The sequence below is a fragment of the Caretta caretta genome, chromosome 1 (genome assembly GCF_965140235.1).
Source record: "Caretta caretta isolate rCarCar2 chromosome 1, rCarCar1.hap1, whole genome shotgun sequence".
In the NCBI taxonomy this organism is placed as follows: domain Eukaryota; kingdom Metazoa; phylum Chordata; order Testudines; family Cheloniidae; genus Caretta; species Caretta caretta.
The window spans coordinates 169,779,197-169,798,162 of record NC_134206.1 but is presented as its reverse complement, the minus strand read 5'-3'; the positions used below and the strand labels follow the sequence as shown (position 1 = coordinate 169,798,162).

The 18,966-nt window shown below is 42.1% G+C and overlaps 1 protein-coding gene across 1 annotated transcript; it reads right to left on the bottom strand.

Moving 5' to 3' along the window:
- Window positions 1-258: 258 nt before the first annotated feature.
- On the bottom strand, window positions 259-9,898 carry ADAMTS1 (ADAM metallopeptidase with thrombospondin type 1 motif 1). The gene is made up of 9 exons (XM_075133305.1): window positions 8,854-9,898; window positions 7,179-7,525; window positions 6,627-6,759; window positions 6,039-6,206; window positions 5,413-5,699; window positions 5,038-5,224; window positions 4,734-4,909; window positions 3,710-3,885; window positions 259-3,332 (listed from the first exon to the last, which is right to left on the bottom strand). The coding sequence occupies exons 1-9, from the start codon at window positions 9,434-9,436 to the stop codon at window positions 2,591-2,593; spliced, it is 2,799 nt and encodes a 932-aa protein (XP_074989406.1). The 5' UTR covers window positions 9,437-9,898; the 3' UTR covers window positions 259-2,590.
- Between the last annotated feature and the right edge of the window lie 9,068 nt (window positions 9,899-18,966).

Sequence of the window (18,966 nt, the reverse complement as noted above, 5' to 3'; positions counted from 1 at the left end):
AGTATAACTAAGCACTTAGGCTATGGCAGTTGGTATTTGTTAGAAAATAAATTTGATAGGGAGGAGAGGTGCAGTGTAAAATTAAAACAGACTGTCTTTTTTGCAAACTACTGTACATTTGATTTCTCACCCATCAACTGTGGTGTTTTTTTAAAAAAAAGCTATGATTTAGTGTATCTTATTTCTACTAACATTAAAACAATATTTACTCCTACTGTTCTCATGGAAAGACCATGGAATTAAAACCACAAATAAAAGTTAAAATATTTTGTAGTGTTTATTTCTAACCATCACATTTAGTGCAAACTGGCCAGCATAGCAAGGAAAAGGTACTATGTTGCACAAGGGGTGAAATCCTGGCACCACTGACTTTAACAGGGTCAGGATATCACCCATGGAGTAACAGAGAATTACTGCTTCACAACACAGAAGGCCAAACATTTGTCAGGGCACCTTTAATAGGATACTGTGCCAAATTTTACTTTCCCTTAACAGATGTAACTTCAACTGGATTTCAGAGAGCAGTGAGAGGCCTTCAATTTTCACACTGGGCATACTCCTGCTCCTTTGAAAGCCAAAAGACAAAAATTCCCATTGATGTCAATAGTAGTTTTTCCTCTTGAGCTCAGTGGGCACTGAGTCAGAGTTAAGGGAATAAAATTCAGTTTCTGGATGTTTAAACTCTGATTTAAAATGTCAACATTATTGAGCATGTTACAAAAAATGTTAGAGCAGTTCACTAAAAATGTATTTCTAATTAAAAGAGTGCTTATCATACCCTCAAGAAATTTGCTTAAGGGAACCTCTGACTTTTGGTTAATTATTATTATTAAACTTAAATGCATCTTTCCCAGTAATGCATTTTAAAATGTTAAGTACTACATGAAAATTAGCTAGTTTTGTAGAAATTTTGCTGGTTACAAACACAAGCTGACAGAACAAGTTCTGTCCCATCCATAAGCCCAATTAAAATCAAGAATATCAATTAACTCATATTCCATTTTTTCCGTCTAAAAAAATGAAATAACTGCTGTGCACCTTGTTGGTGTTTAAATAACAAAACACAAGATTACTCTTTTACCATGGTATAAGACATTATGGGAAAAGTTTTCAAAAGCACCTATAAAACTTAGGCTCCTAAATCCCTTAGTCACTTTTGAAAAGGTACTTTCACTGGAGTAAAAATCTATACATAAAGTAGAAATAAAAACACTCAAATTCAAAAATTCATAGTGTTCATTTATTACCTCTAGTAACATATTATACTGTATAAATACTCTATCCTTGTTATATGTCCTTTTAAAAAAGCGATAACTTAAAAGATCACAGGAAGTATAAAAATAAATAGGTTTATTATGCGCATTTATTACAAACTATAACCCTTCCCAGAAGGTAAAGAAATATAAAATACTTATAAAGTATATATAATCTATAGTAATATATTTTACTATATACATATGGAAAGCCATATTCTCTCATAGTCTATGGACTGGCACAAACTTTTAATTACGCAACTGCTAGTGTACTGCTGTGGATGGACCTGCTATCCTTCAGCTTTGTCTTTCCTGCCTTATAAAAGTGATTTGAGCACTATAAAAATGTCATATATTAGAGATTCCCATTCATACTGGGAATTTCTTTTTCCTCTGATCTGCATAACACAAATAAGTAAGCTAGTATTGGCTGGAACATGGTAAAAAGTTAGAACTTGAGACAGCGCTCAAATCTTCACTGTCATAACTTTGGTTGACAGTATGGTAGAACCAAAGAAACCAGTGGTTTGGTCAGGAGGCACTAAAAGCAACAACTTTTAGACAGAACCTGCTCCACGGAGATTGCCACTTATTCCAGCTTTGTAGGTTACACATGTCACAATGACTACATCGGCATGGATGAGAAAAATGGATAGAAACATTGGGTGATACAAAAATGCTTAAAAATAGAACATTCTAGTTGTCTGCAGGTTAAGTTAGGTTAAGTTAGAGTGATTTTTCTTGATATTTTTGACTCTACTTGTGGAGAATATGGCTTTATTTTTATATAAAACTAATCTCTGAAACAATAGCAGCCATGAACAACGTAGTTGAAACTCCTTTTCTAATCCGGTTTTTTGTCCTTTGTGAGGTAGGTAAGCCTTGACCAATTATTTTAAGCTTAGATGAAAGCTATTTTCTCCCTCCTACCCCCCACCCCAAGCTACCCACGTAAAAAAACCTTAGGGACTTGAACAGTACCACAACACAAATTTAAGGGGGGGGGTCTGAAATGTTTACTTAAACTCAGTTTGGCCCCTGCTTATATTTTCTTTAACTTGTAACGGACTTAAAAAGGAAATTATAATGCCTTAGGGCTTTATCTACTGAAGATGATAGAGTTAGTGACATTGGCTTGCTAAGCTATCAAATCTGCACTTTGCAGGATATTTTTATGATGCAACACCACCCTAAAATTATTTTTACTGTCCCTTCTCAATGAATCCTCACCATGCCCTTTATATGCAAGACACATATGCTACCTCTAACTCTCTTGTTTTCAGTGCACTGTTCTGGGAGAAAAAAAAAAATCTTTAGCTTTCCCAACTGGATACTGTTTAAGTGCACTTTGTAACATTGCAAAAGTCTATTAAATGTTTAGGTTTCTTTGAAGGGTCACAGCTTTCTTGTGGCAACATACTGCCATCGTAAGACATACATTTTAATAATCTCTTCTTGAATCCTTTCCCACATGTCTTAGAACATGGTGACCAGTCTCCCAATTGCCACTGTGGGCAGGGCATGTCTGCACATGGTCGGAGATCATTTGGTTTGAGTTCTTTCGCACAGTCTGTGGCAGACTGCCCATTAAGGTCTCTGCATTTGACAGATCTTCTTTGCCAACCGGACCCACATGACTTTGAACATTCTCCCCATTCTTCAATAACCCATTCAGATAAGATCGTCTCCTTGATGGCGTTAAAAGATTCTTTCTTTTTGCTGGAAGCTTTCTCAGACCCAGACTGTAGTGGTTTCTTCACAAAATAGGTATATTTGATTTTAGGTTGAGGTGAGTCACCCACAGTCAGAACCTGGATAGTTAAAGGTTCCATCAGTGGGCTGAAACTGCGGATTCTTTCCAAAGCTGCAGATGAGCCACTGTACCTTAAAACACTGCCTTTATGAGTAATGTCTTGTTCCAATGTCGATAGAGTGTAGTCACCATTAAGAATATATGTGCCATCAGCAGCTTTAATAGCAAGGAAACTGCCATCATGTCGTGAACCCCTGTTATTTCGTTGCTTAACTTCAAGATTGGTTGCCCCAGCAGGAATGGTGACAACATCATGATAACCAGGTCTAGAGGGAACAAAATGCAAATGTTGAGTCCTTAGTCTTCCACTGATTAAGGCTTCCATTTAGCAAAACACTAAATTTTGAGCTTTACCTTATGCACATGCTTAAGTCCAACTAACGTCAATAGGCACAAGCATGTGCAAAAATGCTTTGTTCAATCATCCTAAATTACTGCTACAATACAGGAGATCCTTGTATGATGCACTTAATTTAATTGGGATTTTACTTTAAAAAATTATAACTAAAATCAACTGATTTTAAAAGATTAGTTTTCAATTCTAAGAGTAAACTGAGCCAATACCTGTCTTTGAAACAGAAAGGTTATTTTGCAAGACATTAACTAATGCAGTTCAAAAGAGGAACAGTATTTGTAAACTCACTTTGCACTAATGAGAGTGCCTGACACTTTCTTGCAGGTAGATCCATTGCCTCCACAGATACCACATTTGTCATATTTCTTACTGGAGCCTATCATACGATCACAGCCAGCCTTTACACATTGCCCCTGCACACAGACAGAAGTGGAATCTGGGCTACAAGAGGTGCCATCCACAACCTTTAAAAAAGTAATAGTGCCTTTGATTAGAACATGGACATTTTATTTGCAAACACGGATAATAAAATTAAAATATGGATGCAACATGTCCCCTTCATATTCTGAAGATTGCGACTGTTGAAAGTAAAAGTATTCATTTAGAGTATGCAGTGCTACTTCATTCCACTTACAACACTAAAATGCCATGGTAACATGAGAAATTGATTTAATATCAGTGTTTATCAAAGGGACAACTTTAAATTGTTTAAGCCCATATAAGGAAGGACATTGCTTCCTAAAGCCAGTTGAGTCAGTCTTGGGCCATGAAGCATAAGGACTGATAGCCCTTTCAACAGTATCCTACCTAGCAAATAGCTGTAGAAGCTAGTCTTAAAAGCGTATTTATTCCTTAATCTTGTTAAGCCATTGGTTCCCAGTTCCACTGCCTAAATATATTACTTTTTAATGTATTTCCTTTTGACCATTTTAAGATGTTAGCCTTTTAGGAATGTGAGACAAAGAGCAGATATTTAACCTGAGGCTGAAGGACCTATGAAAAGTTGAATAAAATAATAGAAACACAATGTTCTGTAAAAACTCCAGTTTAATAAAATGTGATAAGTATGTGAGTTTAAAAAGCTGTGACTGAGTTTGAAAGAAGCATGTCCCCGTCAATACAAACTAGATTTAAATATGTGATTAGACTACTTGTAGAACAGAGGAACGGAAAATCTGGCGAAGATGTTTTAAAAGCTTATGATTAAAATATTTTAGTTTGCATATCCTTTGACTCCACTTTAAAAAAATAATCAGAAAAGGTAAGAATTCCTGCTTAAAATGTAATGTACAACACATATTTAAAAAAATACCTTAGGTTGCAGAACAAAGAAATATCCGGTGCCTTTTGCTCGGCAGACAAGTTTGCATCTATCCTTTGGAGAGACTCCAGCAAACTTGGGTGTCCATTCCACTGCAGGTCCACTTCCAAAAGGGGATTTGGAAATGTCATTGTGTATTTCACACTGCTCTTCTCTGAAGGTTTTGCCTATACATAGGAGAAAAATTACTTAGACATTAGATCTTCATCTTTAATTGTCCTGCTCCCCCCCGCCAATCATCTCTCCTGCCCCCAACATCCCCTTCCTCCATGTCAAAGATCAACTCCCAACTTACCATTATTATCTGGACAGTCCTCAATATTACATGATCGGTATTGCACCCGTTTGCCTTCACAGTACTTTCCTCCATTCTTTGGAACTGGGTTATCACACTCTCTTAAGGAGTACTGCACTCCACCACCACATGTCCTTGAGCAGTCTCCCCAGGGTCCCCATGATCCCCAGCCTCCATGGACAGGGGTCTAAAACGATAAACAGCAAATATATAACAACCACCACACTAAAACTCTCAATTAAGTTGAGCCCCTTGCACAAGATTCCTTCTATGTTTTATTAGCTACCGCCCTCAATTTACTCATTATCAGAAATTAAAACTATGTATCTTATTGAAATATGATTGCATATTCTAGATTTTTAAAAAAATACTTACATCATAATGCTTCTTCTCAGTCTTGTTTACACATTTGCCATTCACACACCATTTCCCCTCTCCACAACTGGTGCCATCTGCCCAAGGAAAGTGTTTAGTTTGGCACACAAGCAATTCTCCAGAGATGCCTGTACACCACAAAGTTGTACACGTGCTGGCTGTGTCCGGACAATGTTTGGACTCATCTCCAAATGTAAATTGGCACTGCCTATTGGCATCATATAAAGTTCCAGGGAGATCAGAGGGAAGCTGTATAGGTTTGTGGGGCTTGTCCAGTAAACACTCACCTGGAAAAAATAGTAATCAATTAGCTGGTTTGAATGGGAAAAATGTATTTTATTTGTTCAATTGCACTTAGCTTTCTTGTTCAAATAATTGTTCAGCTTTCATTACACCAACAATTATGTGAACCAGTTAAAGACTTCTTTAATGTTACTGGCAGCCAAGTAAAAACATAACCTTGTACTGGAGTTCTCTTAACAGAAAGTGTTGTAAGGAGGGGACTGCTTCATTTTTAGTTTAGTGTTTTGTTTTTTTTTTAAAGTAGGAAGAAAACAAAGATAGCGTTTAAGTGGCAGCTAAAAGTAAGAGTACAAACTTGAATAGAAAGCTTAATAAAAACTTACCATATCCATTGTCCAAAAATGTTGTAATCATGTAGGCACTGCACGGAGACCAAGGTTGGCTTCGATCCAGATTGGAAAGCATAGACGCCATCATGTGGGAATCCCGGCTTAGACCATTAATATTGGCACACTGCTTTGCGTCGTCATGGGGCATGTTAAACACATGGCCTTAAAAAAAAAAAAAAAAAAAAAAGGATTTTTAGGAAGTTTGTTTTATGCATTAGCAAATATTTTTTAAATGTTAGTCTTGAACTGATCATTGAATGCATTTTAGATACTTAAAAGAATTATCTGAATAGTTCCAACATTTTAAACAGATGCCACCTTCTTTTTGCTAGTCTCATTTGCAAATCTAAGAAAGATGGTGTTTCTGCAATTGCAGTCAAATCTATAGCTCCCACATACAGTTATCTGGCCAATCCTGCCTGACAATCTGCCATGTGCCATTGTCTCCTACTGACTGACTTTAGAAGGAGTTGAGGGCATTCAACACCTCACAGAATTGGGCCCTATTACATAATGAGATATTTACTTTATGGTATCAGACTAGTTTAAATTAATTCAAAGCTCATGTCAAAGGTGAATTACCTAGTTCATGGGCTGTTGTGAAGGCAGCTTGCAATCCGTCGTCTTCTATGATAGAGCAACTGCGGTTTGGATCACAAATTGTTCCCACATCAGCCATCCCAAGGGTATCACATGTCTTGGCACCACAAAGGTCCTTTAAAAAAGAAGGCAGTTTCATTTAACCTGGTCAAAGACTTAACCTTGGCAAGAATCATTCAACCTTGGCAGTTTGCCTTTACTTATGGAAAAAGCATAAAGATTCAGAATTTCAAGATACTATGGCAAAATTCTCCTTTGCAACATACAAAAATGCTTGTACTTATTCCATAATTTCAGTGCTAAATCTTGCTAAACAATCCATGTATTAAAACAGCAGTATGCTGCTTATAAAGTGCCTTTCATCTGAAATAAGATAACATTACAAAAAGGTGGTTAATTATTATCCCACTTGTTTGAGTCAATAATCTCAGACGACTGAATCTAAATGTGATTTTTCTGAAGACTGTAATTAAAAAGGTTAGGCTTGCTTTGTCTGTAAAAAGATGACCAAACTTTCCCTCTCCTTTCCCTTACCTGTCTGGTAAAGAGGATTGCTGTGTCATAGTGCTCTGCATGTCGGTCACTGGGTGGATTGTGTTGCTTTTGCCAACTGCAGAAGTTCCTTAAGGTAAGGGCAGCATTAGAAGAAACATCAGGTCCCTTCTGCTCATCATAGATAACCAGAATTTTTACCAACACCAGACTAATAGAGTTTCGGATACTGGGATGCTTGTATAATTTGGCTGCCACAGACAACAGAGTCAAGAGATAGTGCTTCAATCCACTGCCATGGAACTCTGCCATGGACTGGTCTGCTACAAGCATGGTTTCCACATAGCGAGGGCTGGACACAAATCTTTTTTTCCGTGTGCTTCCAGTTTCTATATTAAAAAAGAAAAAGGGGGAAATTGCATATGAATAGCCTGGCCAGAAACATTACTGTAAATTATTATTATAAGGAACTAGAACAAAATACAGTAACAAACAAATTTGCATCTAAGGCAGGAAATATTTTACCACATTACTTTATTACTAAAGGTAGAAAGACCTTAAAATGGAACTGGAGGCTTGTGAGGGCACACCTACTTAAAATAGCCGGTTTTTGACCTCTGAAACCTGAGCAGTGTTAACATAATCTCACCCACTAAGTCACTTTTGCTGATGCAGTAAAGAGCAACCTTGGCCAAAAGCGTATGATGTGAGACCTTGCAAACGAAAGGGTGACTCAGAAGTCTGAATGAGATCATTGGGCTCCACGTGGAAAGCACAGTGCAGTACTCGAGGCTCCTGCCAAGCAACCCGATTGCTACCGGCACCCTGCAACAGCACCGCCTCTTACTCTAGTAGGACACTGTGCCCTCGTCTGACTTTCAGTTCCATTCCTCTCTCCTCCCCCTTCCCATGTGCTGTTCCAGTCAGATGATTAAACTCCCCCATTCGTAGGCCCTTTCTGGGCTGTCAGGCACTGTAACTTTCCCTCTCTTTGCTACACACCTGTGTCAGAGACACGAGTCCTTTTTCTGAATGAACATACTGTACACTAATTACTAGGGGGTGGGATTCTTTGTATCAACATTTACAACAAATGTGCCTCTGCTTGGATCTGTATTTTGTTTACGCCCCGATTTGGTGAGCCAGAGTCTCTCTTCATTTACACCAGCGTAACTCAAATGACTTTAAAGGAGTTATTTGTGATTTTACGCACATGCAATTGAGATGACAGTCTTGGCTACAGAGTAACAGCCGTGTTAGTCTGTATTCGCAAAAAGAAAAGGAGTACTTGTGGCACCTTAGAGACGAACCAATTTATTTGAGCATGAGCTTTCGTGAGCTACAGCTCACTTCATCCATGCACACACTCTGTATTTGTAGGAGGTATGGTTTTTCATTGCACTAAACTTCTGTCCTTTTCCAATCCAACCCGCAGTACAGCTAGAGGTTACCGAGGGAGAAATGCTTAATGTGCTGGAAGGGAGTACAACAAAGAGTTCCCCATCCCCGCCTGCAGGGATGTGCTCGGCAGTGGAGGGTGGAATTGCCAAAAGAGCCAGAGGTTCTTTTGAGAATCCCTCCCCAGGGTCTGTCTCTCTCCAACGCGCACGGGACATTCACGCCCCTGAGGACGTGTCGATTTCAGGTCATCAGCCTGAGGCTCCTACGAGAGTAAATGGGAGAGAAGCTGCACGGGAGTCAACCAGGGTCCCAGTACCTGTCTGGCCCACGGGCGCCTGCTGTCCCTCTGCGGCCCGGGGGAAGCTCTGGTCGGTCACGCCGCACTTGGAGCCGCCGCTCGGGCGGACGCTGCTCTGGGGCCGCCGGCGCAGGAGGTGGAGCTGCGGCTGGGAGGCGTTGGCCGGCTGGATAAAGTACTCTTCCCCCTGCAAGTAGAAAGCCCCGCGGAGCCCCGCGCAGAGGCTGAGGGCGGCGGCAGAGCTCGGGTCCCGGTTGACGGTGCCGGAGTAGAAGCAGCGCGCCAGGTCGGCGGCGGGTGGGATCCCGAGCGAGGCTCCCTGCTCCGGCACCGCCTCCTCCTCCTCCTCCTGCCGGGGCCGGCTGCCCAAGGACTGCAGCCTGAAGTCCGGAGCCAGGAAGCTGCTGTCTGGCTCCAGCTCCAAGCTCAGCCGCTTCCCGAAGGCGTCCAGGCGATAGAGCCTCTTGCCGGCCGGCTCGGCCGCGGAGTCCAGCTGCACGGGCACGATCAGCTCCTGCTCCTCCCGCGGCGCGGGGCTGCCGCGAGCGCCCCGCGGGCAGAGGCAGAGCAGCGCCGCCAGCAGCAGGGGGGCGGGCCCCATGCTGCGCGCCGGGGCTCGGGCAGGGGGGCGCAGGGGGAGCGCAGGGAGCAGCCGGCTCGGGGGCGAGCCGCAGGCGGCCGGGAAGAGGCTCGGGGGCAGGCGCGCAGTCAGGGCGCTGCAGCAGGAGCGCGGCGCGGTCTCGGAGTCCCTACAGAGGAGGCGCTGCCCCTGCCATGGCCGGAGCGCAGCTGCAGGGTGGGGAGGGTGCTGCGGGGCGCAGGAGCTGGCTCGGCTCCCCCCGGCTCCTGGCGCTGCCGAGAGAGTTGGTGGCAGGGGAGGCTCCGGCTGCCGGGCTCAGCGCGTCTCCTCTCCGAGTCGGGGCACAGCCGCTTGCACGTCCGCAGCCCTGCCCTGCGCTCGGGCTTGTTGCTGGAGAGGAGGGGGGCGTCCCGTCTTTGCAAACTCCCTGGGCTCCGAGCGCCTCCGCGGTGCGGCGTGAGTGCAGGAGCCGGGGCCGCCGGGGCCGCCCTTTATGGGATTTGCCCGGGCAGCCCCCCCACAGCTGCCCCCGCCAGGCACCGCCCCTAGTTCCGAGCGGCTGGAGCGCTGAGCTCACTCTGCCTGCGCAACCGTGCGGCGGCTGGGCCCCCCTCCCCGCTCCCGCCGGGGCCTCGGGCGGAGCTGGGGCTGCCCCACACAGAGCGGGGTGAGCCAAGCCGCAGCAGCCGCCGCCGCCTGCTCCCCGCCCCCAGCCTGGGCTCTGCCCGCTGCCCGGGTTTTCCACGTCGGACGGAGAAGGCTGGAGCTGCTCAGGGCTGCAGCGGGGGGAGGGAGGTGACAGGTAGCGCAGCCCCCCTCATCCCTTCGTCCCCCTCCAAATTCCCCGCCTGGGTTTTGGCGCTCTCGGGGAGCCCTGATTCTCCCCCCCCACACACACACACTCCCCGGGGGGGCCCAGCCCCATTGTGGCGAACCACTACTTAAAATGCAAGCACGAGAGGGGAACGTTGCTTTTGTCACCTACCCTCGACAGACGCAGAAGGGAGGGAGGCCTGGCCAGGTCCCCCACGCAGAGCTCCCTTTCCACAAGGGCAGCGACGACCTAGGCCACCCTCACCGAGTCAGAGGTAGGGCGGGTGAACTAGGCTAGAAGTGGCAAATGCCCCAGTTGAATTTTCAAGACAAACGGGCCAGTTGTACTTAGATTTCAGCTGGTAGCATTTCTAAAGTTTTACAGCCAAGGTGATTAATCCAGTGCCCTCCTTAACTTGATCATTGTGGGCCAATCCATTACTGTTTCACTCTTTGCACTAAACGATAGTTGCAAAATTAAAAGAAATTTATTTTCCCTTCCAGTTACTCATTTTCAGACTTCTTCATAGTGATCCTGCCTCTGCCGGAAGCTGGAACTATTGGTTAACAGGTTTAAATATTATGGAAGTACAGGTAAAAGGCAAAGCAAATCTTAAGGTGATCTGACAGCTAACAACTGGATTTTTTTTTAAGTCTATCCAGCTTCCTGCTTTTTCACAGTCCTCATAATGCTTACAATCTGTTGTGCACCTGTAGTTCTGGGACCTTACTCCTTTTAAATCACTTAAACAGAGACATTTATGTAGGTGCAGTCAATAACTTCCTTTAAAACCATAACCAACCATAGTGGTACAGCTAATCCACTTAATTCTTTAAATGGAACTCGTTTTAGGTGTTTACAGTTTGACTTAATATTCTACTTTTCCTCCAATTAAGGCCCTTCTTTAAGAAAGAGGGCAAAGAATCAATAAACAAATGTCTGAATATTAACAGAAATACTATACTTATTAGTGATCCATACCAGGACTTTGGGATTTAAATAATTCCTTAGTGTTACTTGAATAGGAAGGTAAAATTCAGAGGCCAAAACAATTATTCTCCATGATGTGGCCTTTATGTATAGTGAATACTTCTGCAATTTCATTTACCTACTGTACTCTCTCTATATGCAGTGCCAATCCTACACTGCAGCAAGATATGTCTTTCCCTTATTTTTCTTCATACTTTGAGGAATATTACATGAACTTGGGTACATGTATCTTTACTGTGTTGTTATAACACATTTATTGCCAATGCAGGATGATAAGCTATAGTCTTTAGGAAATATATTTGGCAGAGGAATGTAACATCTTGTAAGACAATGTATCACTCTCCCTCACTTTTACTAATGTACATTTGGACTAATTCAACATTAAATCAATCTGCAGTTAGTCCAGTATAAAATGGTTGTGAGTTCAGAGTCAGGCCTAGTGTGTCAAAACATGTCACAATTAGAACTTATTTGTAAGGGATTTTAGTTGATATACTTCAGCAAATTTCCCTCAACCGTATCAAGCATTTTTAGTCCTGAAAGACAGACAAAGTTGTTATCCCTTCAGGACTGAAATTTTAGTATACAGTGGGTATTTTAAGGTCTATATTTTTGTTGATACTCAAGTATTATAACTTCAGTCTAGCTATGCTCATAAAGGCTGTAGCCTTACCTCAGAGATTTGGTGATACAGATTCATAGATATTAAGGTCAGAAGGGACCATTATGATCATCTAGTCTGACCTCCTGCACAACGCAGGCCACAGAATCTCACCCACCCACTCCTACGAGAAACCTCTCTCCTATGTCTGAGCTATTGAAGTCCTCAAATCGTGGTTTAAAGACTTCAAGGAGCAGAGAATCCTCCAGCAAGTGACCCATGCCCCATGCTACAGAGGAGGGCGAAAAACCTTCAGGGCCTCTTCCAATCAGTAATGTACCAATCAATAATTTCACTCACACTTTTCACATTAACACCTGAAAATACTTGATAAAATGCATATTTACAGCATTTATCAGGAATTAACCTTACATCATACCACTGATCAGCAAGGAAGTCCCTCTGTTGGTGTGCAACTCATTTAATATTTCTGCATTCTCATTGGTTTCACGATTTGAAGAGATACTGACCACCTTAAATGTTTCTATATGAAAGGACTCTCTTTTTCCACCAGATGGCACTCTGCTATTAAAAAAATCTTTTGAATGTATTTCTTTCACAGCTTGTCTCTTGGGTTTTCAAACTATGTTATGGTGAAAACGCTTATATTTTATTACTGTTCTCAAAACTTTTATGATTCGGACAAGTAGTTTAAAGTGTTCCTGCCTTTTATATAACATCCAAGAAACTTTTAATAAATGGCACCAATTCAATGACAGTTTCCTTTTCCTCTTTTTGCATTATGTGCTTCTTCAAATGTAAAATTTTGTATATAAATGATGTACTATGTGAATAACAAAAAAATGCTAATTAGTCAATTAAACTAGCAAACATCAAAACAAGTGAAAAGTTTAGAAAATAACTTGTATAGCAGTTCATAATCTCTCTGTAACATTGCTATACACTAGGCTCCCCAGTCCTGCAAATGTTTACACATGTACTTAACTTTGTGCATATGAGTAGTCCCACTGAATTCAATTAGACCACCCATGACAAAGTGTGTGTATAAATTTTTGGTAGATTAGGGCTTAAGTCAATCACGTTTTCTCTAAATCAAAAGCGCTGTGATAGTTCCATGAGGGTAATTTTACAAAGCTGAAATAAACTTGTACTTTTCAGTTCCTGGAATTAATGGTTCAGAAGTTAGTCACTGAACATTTTCATCATGATAAATGATTTCTATTATTTGATAAAACTGTCAAAGAAAAAGCAACTTGCTTGAATTAGAAAAAAAGTGAAATAATATAAACCACCAGATGGAGCTAACAGATCATATTTTAGTCACTGTTGAAAGAACAGCAGTCTATGCATTAATCGTGAAAAGTATTGTAAATAGCTGAACAGTTTTAACAATGATGCATTTTTGTGTTTTTATGCCATTACTTTTGTAATTTAATATTTTCACAATTAAAAAATATTTTATTGTATCTGTTTTAAATGCAACCAGGTTTTTATGCTTTAGGAATTATAGTAATTTAGAATTCAAACAGCAGAGGGCACATTAGGCCACTGAATAGGAGATGCAGTCTGATGATGCAACTGAAAACACATAAAAAGGAACATGCCAAGTAAGCTTAAAACCTAAAATATTTTGCTTAACACTCACTTAAAGAACAGGTTTTTTTTCTGTACTACCTTTCCCATCATTGCTGGTGATTCCTTAAGTGTTTGAAGAGAACTCTGTTCTAACCAGCTTGTTTTACTTGTTTAGCAGCATGAGTGTGCTTGGTATTGCATAGAGAAAAAGAACTCATAGAATCATATGACTAGAAGGGACCTTGAGAGGTCTTCTAGTCCAATCCCCTGCACTCAAGGCAGGACTGAGTATTTTCTAGATGATCCTTGATAGATGTTTGTCTAACCTGTCTTAAAAATCTCTAATGATAGAGATTCCCACAACCTCCCCAGGTAATTTGTTCCAGTGCTTAGCACCCGACAGGAAGTTTTTCCTAATGTTCAACCTAAACCTCCATTGCTGCAATTTAAGCCCATTGCTTCTTGTCCTATCCTCAGAGGTTAAGAAAAACAGTTTTTCTCCCTCCTCCTTTCAAGATGACTGAATGAATTGGGGAAGATTCTTTGCTCAGTCCATTCAGTTACGGCTGTTTGTAGTTTATGACTTCAAGTTTATTACCATGGAATTGATTTTGATGTCACTGTCACAGTGTCTGGAGTGGCTCACAAGCCATAGTGCCAACCTTAGGGCAGACTGTCAAGAACCAGGGCAAAAAATCTCCAAACTGGTTGTATGTTCTATATTTACATTTCATCAACCAACTATCAAGTGTGAACTTCTGAAGCACTACAGAAGTCTTGACATGGAGTCACAAACAGTCCCCTTGGGCACTCCAGTTCATCTTGCCACCCCGGCAAGCCTGACTTCGTGACAGATGGTCACTTAACACCAAAAATCACAATAATATTCAGGTTACTCACCGTCCCAAAGGACCAGTTACTTACCCCAGGTCAAATTGTACTCAGATCTATAACCAAAGACAATGCTTGTAGACAATCCTGTAACAAACTAGTTTATTAACTAGAAAAAAAGAAATAAGTCATATACAAGATTAAAGAAGGTAAACATACACACACAAATGAGTATTGGTCTTGAGTTTCAAAAGATAATATAAACTTCTTTCACACACAGACACTATGCTTCCTTTGGGGCTAACCCAGGCAAAACACATGGGGGACTTTAGCTTATGCTTAGTGATTCTTGCTCCTTTAAAGTTCAAGCAGCAAAACAAAACTGAGTTTCTCCTTGTCAGGGATTTTTATCCCTTCACCCCAGAGTCCGAGCTGATGGGATGAAGTCATGCGCCAGTCTCTGGAGGGGTTGAGGAATGCAATGAACAAGGTCTCTGTCCTTGTCTTGCTTCACAATGGCTCATTTGCTCTCAGTGGGCCTACTTTGTGCAGGACCAACTCTTTACTTTAATTGATGCTTCTTTTCCGTTTGGTGAGTTAGTGAACAGATAAGTGAGACTAATACATGCAGCATCCTACAAGCCATTCACAAGGTCTAAACACATTCTTACATCTGGTTTCCAGCTATGCATTCATAAGTGTTCAGTGAGGCCCAGGGCCCTGGCATGAGCTGCCACTTGGTCTGCCAGCACGATAGTCACTAACACTAGACTGTGGTCTCCCTGAATGGGATAACAGGAGGAGAAGGCTAAAATATTCTCTTTCTGCATAAATGCTTTCATAACCAGCAATAGTGGGAAAGATAATGCAGGGAAAATTCATGATAGATGTCATATCTTTGAATTTTGGGGAACACATCAGGATCCATGAGAATTCTACGTGATCTTCCATTTCCCCTTAATTTCTCCCTTCACTTAAAGCCTGACGTCAAGCCAACTGCCAAAATTGTAGGAAAGTTCGATTCAGATCTTTTGGAACCCCATCAGATCCAATCTCATGTGTGCTATGTAAAGCAAAATAATAATGTAATATCTAGTCAAATATAGTGCTTTTCATCAGTAGATATTAGAGCACTTTAAAAATTAGGTCACTATTTCTTTCTTCTGCCTTTCACCAACCCCCCTGGACCAAGCATGCTGCCTCCACAAGATTTCCAGTTCCTAGTGATCTAGGAAATGGGAGACCTGTCCACTTGTCTGCCAGACCAGTCTATAGCATTATATTATTTAATGGGTTGCCAGAATGTGACTGTTATACTTGAACTTTTTTATTTCTTCAGTTTGTACCTTTTTAGATGATGTACTGCTATTGGTACTTCAAGGCATGGTATTGTACCATCTAACACATATATAATGGGTTCCTCAGTTTCATGTGATATGACAAACAGCACTGACTTTTTAAGTGGTGTTTAGATTTTATTAGTGTCTTACTGCAGAATTGAATAAGTTCTTATGAATTCACAATACTGAAAATTGTTGTATCCTACATTTCTTTATTAGAGAAGAACCTTATTACAGACGTGACTGAGTCCCACTAGGGGAAGGTCACCAGTCTATTGTTATTGGAGCTAACCTTTGGATCCCACATGCCTTCAAACCAGCAGGGTCTGGGAAGCGTTCAGTCACTGTTTCTAAATCTGAGCCTCTAAGGGGAACTCCTGGGTGCAGACCTCCTGTCTGACAACCTTCCTTGGGATGTGAGACTCTGCACTTCAACTGCCCTAGACCCTCAAACCAGTGCTCCGACATCCCAACCCTCTAGTCGCTTATGCCCATCCACCAAGTTTCATCTCTTTGGGTGCTCTAGTTTATCGTTCAACTCTTTGGGGACCATGTGTCAGGCAAAGTAAGGAACACAGGCATCACAAAGCAGTTTCCAAATTTTCAGTAATCTTTACTCTCAAAGCATATAAGAGTTATAGATGTTTAGGAAAACAAGAATAACCTATATGCTCCTCCCTGAATCTATGCTCACCTCTTCTTTAAGTCTTTTGGCCCTTTAAGTCTTCTTAACTCCTGGGTTAATTGGTTCAGGGGAGATGTCCAGCATTACAATGAGCTGCCTTGGCCTGTCTTTACCTTCTCTAGGTAGTCATAGCTACACACTCACAGTGCAAGTCACATTCTTCAAAGTGATGGTGACAATGTCAAGTGAAGGACAGTTTGATACAGACTCATGCAGACATATACCTATCCATCACAGACAGGAGTCCAGTTTGGGATTCATTTTTAGTCAAAATGTGGGGTTGTTTGGATACAGGGTTTTGGTTTGTCCAGTTATACAGAAAAGGGCAGCCACAAAGTGCACTCTAGTCTAAAATCCAAACTTACTCAAAGTTTGGGGGAGTTGAATCTGGGCCTTTTCCTAATGTAAAGGTTCAAGCATGTTTCTAGTTCATGACAAACATTTCGCTCTGATTCACACACCACAGAATCGTATGAATGTAGTGGAGCAACATGCATTTTTTTGTCAAGGAATAATTTAGCTCTGGATCTCAAACACCATATTTAATTTTTGGTGGCACAGGTAGTGACACCTGTAGTTAAAGGTTGCCTATTACTTCCCATTAGAAGACTCTGTTTTAGATTGCTTACAGTGTTGCAAAAAATTAATCATTCTGGCTGAAATTTTCTGTCAGGTGTCTTACTTAAGCTGATTCTTTCTGAAAGTTTTGGATAAAATAGTTCAGCTGTTTCCAGCAACTAGACAGGGGGAAAATACGTCGTTTTGCTCATGTTAAAATTCTTCCAGTCACTTCACTGAGAAGCTCTGGAGACTCCATGCTTTGGATCAGGCACTTGAAATTTGGCAGAGACATCACCCTAGTGTCAGTGATGTGTCTTGCCTTCCTTGTGAAAATTCGCCCAGATCTGGCCACATTATAAGCTTCTGAAAAATCTGTTTGCATGTATTCAGTGAAGACTTTTCAGCAAGTTTGGCAGCTAAATTTTCAGAAGATTCTGTCTGTACTGAGCATGCTCCATCCCCTCACAGCTGCTATGTGCTGACTGGACTGTTCATGCACCATCCCCACAGAGTAATTGAACATGTTATATCCTGGGGCCGCAGAGGCTGAGCAGGACTTTCCCTTCAGTTGCTACCCTTGGTTAAGGTCTGGGGGTGCTGAACACTGGAACTGAGAGCAGCCAGATTCTCTCTGCTATACAGATCACACTGTATGAAGAGTCTAACTTCTAACATGGCTGCTACTTTGTAACTTCTAGCAGTTTGTTCACACTTGATGAATAGTTAGCCATATTCTCAATAGTGTGTCCAGTTGCTTAATGTTGTATAATTTTTTATAAAGGCTTCTCATAATTTCCTGCCTTGTGGAAATGATCTTGGGAAGAGAGGGAGAAAGAGCGACACAGAACCTGTTCTTCGTCCTGTAGTGCACCCGCCCAGGAGTGTTCTGGAGCACTAGAAGGGAGTCCACCTTACACACCAGTTAGCAGTCTATAGTTCATCATTGGGGGGCAAGGAAAGGGTATCCAGGCCCCCCAGTCTGCAACTAGAATATTAAAGTTTGTAGCAGTCAGGACCGGCTCTAGGCACCAGCAAAGCAAGATGTGATTGGGGCAGCACATTTCCAGGGGCGGCATTCCGGCCATCCTTCTTTTTCCCCCCGACCCCCTCAGGCAACCAATGAGCCCCTGCGTGGGGCGGGGCAGCGGGCTCAGCATGGGGGAGGTCCCTGCTCTGGCCCCCCACCGCTGGGGGAGCGGGGCGATGCGGCTCTTCCCCCCGCCCGCCCCTGCCACACGTGTCACAAGCGGAGGAGGAGCCGGAGCCGAGCGGAGTGGAGCCCGGGATCGGGGCAGGACCTGCGGCCGGTAAGGGACCTGCTGCCTCGGGTGGCTCGGCACTGGGCGGGCGCCCCTGACCCGCCCCCCCCCAGCCGCTCTGTTAGTTACTGTCCCCTCTGCGGGGGTGGGGCCAGGTCTGAGATCGGGCTGGGGGCCCATGGGCGGGATGTACAGTCCCAAACATCTCACTCCAAATACTGCTATAGCATTACGCATTCTTTTAACATTACCAGTATCAGTGGCTTCTAGTGAGCGCAGTTTCTCAAAACTGAAATTACTAAAAAATTATTTGAGGTCCACGATGTCTCAAAACCGTTTGTCAGGACTCGCATTAATTTCAATTAAAAAGTACCACTGCAAAAAATTTAGATTTCACTGAATTATTTAAAGACTACGCAAGTATAAAAACCAGAAAAATTCAGTTCATATAAATTCTTTTAATTTATGAGAAACAGGGCGCACTGGAAGACACTAACATTTTTCATTACGGTGTATAGTTGAACCCAAATTGTTTGTAATTGTGATTTTGTTAAAATTAAATGAGTACATGAGTAGGAATTGTTTTATTTCACTAACTACAAATTCTTTGTTTTAATTTTTTTAAATTTTAAACAGTCAAAAAACAAAACAACACAACACTGCAAAGTGCAAACGTGTAAAAGCCAAAAAAAAAGATGGCGGGGGAAATAGGGCGGCCAAAATTTTTTTTGCTTGGGGCGGCAAAAAACCTAGAGCCGGCCCTGGTAGCAATAGATAGAGGACAAACATATAATGAGATCCAGTAGCTGGAAGCTGAAGGAAGAAAAATCAGACTAGAAATAGGGTGCACATTTTTAACAGTGAGGGTAATTAA

Excerpts from the sequence above, each read along its gene's own strand:
- ADAMTS1 (XM_075133305.1), bottom strand. The coding sequence starts at position 9,436 with ATGGGGCCCGCCCCCCTGCTGCTGGCGGCGCTGCTCTGCCTCTGCCCG. Across the intron at positions 7,526-8,853 it reads GGCGCCCGTGGGCCAGACAG|AAACTGGAAGCACACGGAAA; the intron begins GTACTGGGACCC and ends TTTTTAATATAG. Across the intron at positions 5,700-6,038 it reads ATTTTTGGACAATGGATATG|GTGAGTGTTTACTGGACAAG; the intron begins GTAAGTTTTTAT and ends TATTTTTTCCAG.